At 35.9% G+C, this 7,725-nt stretch overlaps 1 protein-coding gene across 1 annotated transcript; it reads right to left on the reverse strand.

Moving 5' to 3' along the window:
- Positions 1-1,159: 1,159 nt before the first annotated feature.
- Positions 1,160-5,887, reverse strand: LOC128245794 (uncharacterized). Its single transcript, XM_052964022.1, has 6 exons — positions 5,444-5,887; positions 5,039-5,146; positions 4,061-4,179; positions 2,591-2,882; positions 2,187-2,294; positions 1,160-1,318 (listed from the first exon to the last, which is right to left on the reverse strand). The coding sequence occupies exons 1-6, from the start codon at positions 5,885-5,887 to the stop codon at positions 1,160-1,162; spliced, it is 1,230 nt and encodes a 409-aa protein (XP_052819982.1).
- Positions 5,888-7,725: the final 1,838 nt, after the last annotated feature.

A 7,725-nucleotide genomic window follows, 5' to 3' on the forward strand; every position in this document is an offset into this window, starting at 1 on the left:
GTTTCATTTGAAGCATGGAACATGTTTTAAACTACTGATAAACCTAAAAATTGATGACTTTTATTTTTGTTACTTTCTGAGTCAACAGTTACTGAAATCAATATATAAAAATAAAATATGAAAAAAAAAAAAAAATATTCCGACCTACCTACCCTATTGTTTTTGGCAGCGTTACCTGAAACGCACTTATTTTTATTTGGCCTTAAGGCTGATAAGAAATACAGAATTTATGAGGGCCATAAAGTCGACCCGTCTTTTTTATATTATATTTCAGCTTTGGGACACTTTAAAATTAGCCATAAATGATAACAAAATGATAAATGGTTTCCCCAATAATTATCAAATCTAAAAACCTTTTTAGAACCTGGTCGAATCGAAAAGCAAACTGGCACAAATCAAAATTTAAATTTTTTTCCATCTCCTTCAACGGGATATATATATTTTTTAAATGTCTGATTAACAAACAAAACAATAAAAAAAGGCCGTCGTCCTATTTTCAATGGAGATGTCGTCAAAATAAACTAAAATTATTTGGAACATTAGCAATTTCACCACTTTGTTTTTGGCCATAAACTAGGAGAATAAGACATTTTTTCCAAAAAAAAAACCTATAAAAAAGATAAAAATTGTTTGCTTAGGGTTTGAACCTTTTCAAAAACAGGTAGGGTAGTAGGGTTTTCATTTTCTTTTATTTTTATTAGGCAAGAACGTTATTGTCATCAATGGAGAATAATGATAAAGTAATCTTCTGTTTTAAGCTTTAAAGGTTTTATTAAACACACACTTTAAAAAAAATAAAGATAAAAAAATAACAATTGACTTTAAAAACGGTACCAAATATATTATTTAGGCCCCATCAATAAGTCATAAACCTTGTCACAAATGGAACCGAACAAAATAATTCCAACGTCAATTTTTTTGAAACATATAATTTCACAACTTTATGTCATTTTGTATGTGAATTTACTGAAAATATATTGTGCCATAAGTTTACATCAGAATGTTGGGACACTGGAAACAATTTGCTGTGTAACGCTCGAATGCAAAATCAAGGACAGTCATGAAAACGTGTTTCTGTTATCAGCTGCTTTGAGGTAAACTGTTGAAATCACGATAGTTTAGTCTGTTTCTAAAAATAGTTGACAGTGTTCATATGTTATCAAGAGTTCGAAGTTGACGCGATGAAATGCGCGGGAAACTGTAGCGGGCAGACGGCCATGTGTTGATCAAACGCCTGGCGGAATTCGTCCCTTTCCTTTCGTACCTGCGACAGTTCGTACCTCAACTCCGTCTGAATGCTTTCTAGTCGATGGCATTCCTGAGGGCATGGAAAAGGAGTATATAAGTTATTAGGAAATAAATGCATTGAGTATATATGTACATTTTTATAATTACTTGAACATTTAATGTGTTGAATTGGGGGGTTTCCAATTTTCGGACGCTATGAAGTTTATTAAAAATTGACTTAGTTCACAATATGCAAGCAATCGATAAAAACCGAATGCAATATTTTAAAGTTACACTCAGTGCCATGCACGTAACGCGTGTCCTGATAAGCAGACAATTATAACTAAATGGACACGCCACACCTTTGATTTTGAAAATTATATATCAAGGATTGTTTTGGTTTCCCTAACGTGATTTACAACAAAAACAAACACCACTCCTGCTACGTGTGGGTTTTATTCTTAAGACTGCACTCTCACAGATTGACTGTTTTTACTTTTCTTTTTGATTTTTGGGTTCAATGCCTTCAAATCAGTCATATAATATAACTCACAACAGAACAGATCTTAACTGTTTGGAAAACTCCTAAAAAAATTTTTTTTCTTAAAGCGATTGTAACGCTTTTGCCATAAAACACCTAGACATAAACAATTTTTCCAAAAGGTCAATCTGTGAGACTGCAGCTTTTAAGCATTCCGATAATACAAATGAAATCAAATAAAAAAATAAAAACTGGTTATTTGTCACGTAAGGATACTTTTCTGGTTGCTACTTTTAATAGTGTGTTGTTTAGGTCACAAGTATAAAAAACAATACCTCGAGGCCATTGACGCTACATTAAAAGCAGTAGTAATGCAAAACAAAATTATTATTTTATTAAGTCAAAATTTTATTGTAAATTATTTCAAATATTTATTTCTTCTAAAAAGAAAAATGAATTTAACGTTTTTCAACTTTACCTTCTGCAAAGTGTGGGCTCTTTCTTTTTGTTTGTCCCGGAAGCGACGCGCGGCCATTCTGTTCTGCACGCGCCGTTTTACCACACGCTCTTCCTCTTCCGATGTAAGCTGTAACAACATCCGGGTGAGTTAAAGAGAAGGCATTTTTATTGGATGGAACATTTTTGTCACGATTATGTATATATGACAATGTACATTAACAATCCAAATAAGTACACGCCGGGATAAGTTGTGTTTTTTATGAATTTTGATATGGCAAAAATCTCAGGGAAAAGTAGATTTCCAAAAATATCGTCTAATTATTAAGATTGTGTACAATAAATGAATCGTCAAAAATAAATGTATGGACCCGTGGTGGTAAATTTTGCTCCTACTGACATACGGACGTAAGTAAAAATACATACCACATCTTCCGGCGGGGGGCTAAATTCCACTTTCCATTCCTGCTTTCCCTCTTTTAACCGTTTTGTCTGAATGGAATATTTCAGTTCCTCTTTTATAAACGGCGTCAACCCGTTTTCTAGAAACTGGCGTCGCGAGACGTCATTTACGTCACTGTCGGTATCTGACACAATGACGTCAGCTATATAACTTGTATTTGTATATCCATATGCACCATTAAAATTTACAATTGCGTATTTCCCGACATTTTTGACAGACCTTGCATCAGATCTAAAGTCACTTGCGTTTATTGTGCTGCAATGTCCAACATTATCTGACGTTGAATAGTTAGTAAATCCGTCAGAAATGTCAAATAAGCAGCTAACAACGGTTGGTACCACTGACGGATCAACTTGTGCGTGTTTTTCTTCCTCCATGGTAATGTTAATGTTTAATATGGAATTCTGACGTATATACTACATCGTTAAGCTTGAAATAGCTGTAAATTTAGACATGAAAAATGTTCTTGCTGACCTAATGCGTCATATTGCGTATTTTTGAAAATATGCTTTTAGAAACGAAGCGCGTCTTTGTTTCGTTTTCAGCATCATCATCATCATCATCATCATCATCATCATCATCATCATCATGAGTAGCAGTAGCTGCAGTTACAACAGTAGCAGCTTAGCATTAACAGTAGCAGTAGCAGAAGCAGTAGCAGTATAAGTAGTAGTAGTAGTAGTCGTAGTAGTAGTAGTAGTAGTAGTAGTAGTAGTAGTATATACAAGACAATATATGATAAAATCATACATCTTTATTTTTAGAAAAAGTGGAGATATAATTATATTTACGATAGTTCTGATATACTGGGTTCCCAATTCATATAATCCAGGCTTAGTAAAAGGTTCCCAAGTAAAGTTATTATCGCTTTTTTTCTGTATTTATTTCGTTCAGTGGCGTAGCTAGGCCAGTAGGCCCGATGGTTCTATGTGAGTTTTGGGATAAGATCCCCCCACACACACACACACAAGATTTCTTCCTAAATTAGAAGCAAAGTGGTGCAATTTCGGAGCGTTCCAGGAGAACAAGGCACAATTACATCCATTTTATATGCACACTACACATACTGAATTATATATGCAAAGGTTAAAATTAAATCAAGCCAGAAATGGAACCGAACAAAAAATCCAACGTCAATTGTTTTAAAGCATACAATATCACAGATTTTTTGTCATTTATAAGGTGCTTTTACTGAAAATAGATTGTGTCATGAGTTTACATCAATATGTTGGAACACTGGAAACACTGGAAACACTTTGCTGTGTAACGCCCGAATACAATTTCAAGGACAGTCATGAAAACGTGTTTCTGTTATCAGCTGTCGTGAGGTAAATTGTTGACATCACGAAAATTCAGTCTGTTTCTAAAAATAGTTGACAGTGTTCACATGTTGTCAAGAGTTCGAATTTGACGCGATGAAAAGCGCGGGAAACTGTAGCGGGCAGACGGCCATGTGTTGATCAAACGCACGGCGGTATTCGTCCCTTTCTTTTCGTACCCGCGCCAGTTCGTACCTCAACTCCGTCTGAATGCTTTGTAGTCGATGACACTCCTGAAGGTATCGGGAAATGAGTATATTTAGATATAAGGAAATCGAATAATAATATGAATGTGTATTGTTTTAATTACATGAACATTTTGATCAAATCAAATGTTATATTTTTCAGTCCATTTTTCGGACGCGACGAGGTTTACTAAAAACTAACTTGGGACATGATTAAAAAGCAATCGATAAAATCAGAATACAATATTATAAAGTTATACTCAGTACCATGCACGTCACTTTTAGTAACACGCATATCCTGATAAGCATGAAAACTAAATGTACTCGACACACCTCTGTTTTGATATTTATCTATCAAGGATTGTTTTGGTTTTCCAGTGAACATATCACTTTAACATGATTTTTAACAAATACACCACTCCTGCTTCTTTGGTTTTATTCTTAAGACTGCACTCTCACAGAATGACCGTTTCTACTTTTCTTTTTGATGTTGGGATCAATGCCTTCAAATCAATAATATCATATAACTCACAACAGAACCGATCTCAATTGTTTGGAAAACTGCCGAAAACACCAAGACAAAAACCAGTTGTCCAATCGGTCAATCTGTGACAGTACAGCTTTCAAGCATTCCGATAATACAGAAAAAAAATCAAATAAAAAACAACAACTGAATATTTGTCACGTAAGGATACTTTTCTGTTTGAATTATGTTGCTACTTTAATTATTGTGTTGTTTAGATCATAAGTTTAAGAAGCAGTACCTCGGGTCAGTGACGCTACATTCAAAACAGAAGTAATGCGAAATAAAATTAACATTCATAAGTCAAAGTTTTATTGTATGTTATTCCAAATATTAATGTTTTTATTCTAAAAAGATAATGATTTTATCGTTTTTCAAATTTACCTTTTGCAAAGTGTGGGCTCTGTCTTTTTGTTTGTCCCGGAAGCGGCGCGCGGCCATTCTGTTCTGCACGCGCCGTTTTACCACCCGCTCTTCCTCTTCCGGTGTAAGCTGTAACAACATCCGGGTGAGTTAAAGAGAAGGCATTCTTTTATTGGGTGGAACTTTTTTGTCATGATTATGTATATATGACAATGTGCAATAAAAGTCCAAATACTTATACTACGGGATTAGTTGTGTGTTTCATGATTTTTGATGTGGCAAAAATCTCAGGGAAAAGTAGATTTCCAAAAATAACGTCTGGTTATTAAGACTGTGTACAATAATTGAATCCCAAATAATGAATGTATGAACCAGTGGTGGTTATTTTGCTCCAACAGACATATGGAAATTATTTGAAATACATACCACATCTTCCGAGGGAGGGCTAAATTCCACTTTCAATTCCTGCTTTCCCTCCTTCAACCGTTTCGTCTGAATGGAATATTTCAGTTCCTCTTTTATAAACGGCATTAATCCGTTTTCTAGAAGCTCGCGTCGCGAGACGTCATCGACGTCATCATTGCCGTAATCTGACACAATGACGTCAGAGTTATAACGTGTATTTGTATATCCACATGCACCATTAGAATTCACAATTGCGTATTTCTCGACACTTTTCACAGAACTTGCATCAGATCTAATGTCGTTTGCGTTTATTGTGCTGCAATGTCCAACATTATTTGACGTTGAATAGTCAGTGTTTTCATCTGACTCCGAATTATCAGTAAATCCATCAGAATTGTCAAATAATCCGCTCACAACCGTTGGTACCATTGACGGAACAACTTTTGCGTGTTTTTCTTCCTCCATTATAGTGTAAACATTTATTCTGGTATTCTGACGTCTAAACTGCATCGTTAAGCTTCAAGATAGCTTTAAATTTAGACATGAGAAATGGTCTTGCTGACCTAATGCGTCAAATTGCGTATTTTAGAAAAATGCCTTTAAGACACGAAGCGCTTCTTTGTTTCGTTTTCATTCAAGAAAAGCAGTAGTAGTAGTAGTAGTAGTAGTAGTAGTAGTAGTAGTAGTAGTAGTAGTAGTAGTAGTAGTAGTAGTATTGTCCTAATCAGTATTAGTATCAGTAGCAGCAGCAGCAGTAGCAGCAGCAGCAGCAGTAGTAGTAGTAGTAGTAGTAGTAGTAGTAGTAGTAGTAGTAGTAGTAGTAGTAGTAGTAGTAGTAGTAGTAGTAGTAGTAGTAGTAGTAGTAGTAGTAGTAGTAGTAGTAGGAAATAGTAGTAGTATTATTGTCCTAATCACTAGCAGTAGCAGTAGCAGCAGCAGCAGCAGCAGCAGCAGCAGTAGTAGAAGTAGTAGTAGTAGTGGTAGTGGTAGTGGTGGTGGTGGTGGTGGTGGTGGTGGTAGTGGTAGTAGTAGTAGTAGTAGTAGTAGTAGTAGTAGTAGTAGTAGTAGTAGTAGTAGTAGTAGTAGTAGTAGTAGTAGTAGTAGTAGTAGTGGTTGTAGTAGTAGTATTAGCGTTTCTTTATTTGGAAAATTATATATATACGATACTGTTCATTTATTGGGTTCCCAATACATATGTTCCGAAATAAGTAAAATATTCCATATTTATGAGTAATAATCACTTGTGTCTTAGACTGTATACTTCGTTGAAGATAAGACGAGTACCTATTTCACAAGTGTGTTATACACTACTTAAAGTCAATTTCGTTATGACTTAAAATAAATGGGATCATGAAAGATGGGCTAGGGGACAAAACTCAAATATTTATATTATCCTGATACATGCTGGAGTTCCTTACCTTAAATTTGAAATATAACCTGACATGGGCGATGAGAGCAAATAATTTTCCATATGAACTTTGGGATGTACAAAACATACCATATAATTTATTCTATTTTAAGTAAGTACTTTTTGTGGAAAAAAAACCTTCTTTTGAATAAAAAAGTAATTTTTAACGCAACTTTGATCCCATACGATCGTATTGTATAGCTACACCTATACGTTCACAGCGTGTAGCTTCAGGTATAAGTTCACGTACACGTCGTGTAGCTACAGGTATAAGTTCACGTTCACAGCGTGTAGCTTCAGGTATAAGTTCACGTACACGGCGTGTAGCTACAGGTATAAGTTCACGTACACGTCGTGTAGCTACAGGTATAAGTTCACGTTCACAGCGTGTAGCTTCAGGTATAAGTTCACGTACACCGTCGTGTAGCTACAGGTATAAGTTCACGTACACGGCGCGTAGCTACAGGTTTCAGTTCACGTACACGGCATGTAACAACAGGTATAAGTTCACGTACACGGCGTGTAGCTACAAGTATAAGTTCACGTACGCGGCGTGTTGCTACAAGTATAAGTTCACGTACGCGGCGTGTAGCTACAAGTATAAGTTCACGTACACGGTGTGTAGCTACAGGTATAGGTTCACGGACACGGCGTGTAGCTACAGGAATAAGTTCACGTACACGGCGTGTAGCTACAGGTATAGGTTCACATACACGGCGTGTGACTACAGGTATTAGTTCACGTACACGGCGTGTAGCTACAGGTATAAGTTCACGTACACGGCGTGAAACTACAGGTATAAGTTCAGTATACGCCGTGTAGCTACAGATATAAGTTCACGAACACGGCGTGTAGCAACAGGTATAAGCTCACGTACACGGCTTGTAGTTTCAGG

The sequence above is a fragment of the Mya arenaria genome, chromosome 9, assembly GCF_026914265.1.
Source record: "Mya arenaria isolate MELC-2E11 chromosome 9, ASM2691426v1".
Classification (NCBI taxonomy): Eukaryota; Metazoa; Mollusca; class Bivalvia; order Myida; family Myidae; genus Mya; species Mya arenaria.

Bases quoted from the DNA above. Each gene is read 5' to 3' on its own strand.
- LOC128245794 (XM_052964022.1), bottom strand. From the start codon at position 5,887: ATGGAGGAAGAAAAACACGCAAAAGTTGTTCCGTCAATGGTACCAACG. The intron at 4,180-5,038 runs GTAAATTTGAAA...CGATACCTTCAG, and splicing joins GAGCCCACACTTTGCAAAAG to GAGTGTCATCGACTACAAAG. The intron at 2,883-4,060 runs GTTTCCCGCGCT...TGGACATTGCAG, and splicing joins ATGGCCGTCTGCCCGCTACA to CACAATAAACGCAAGTGACT.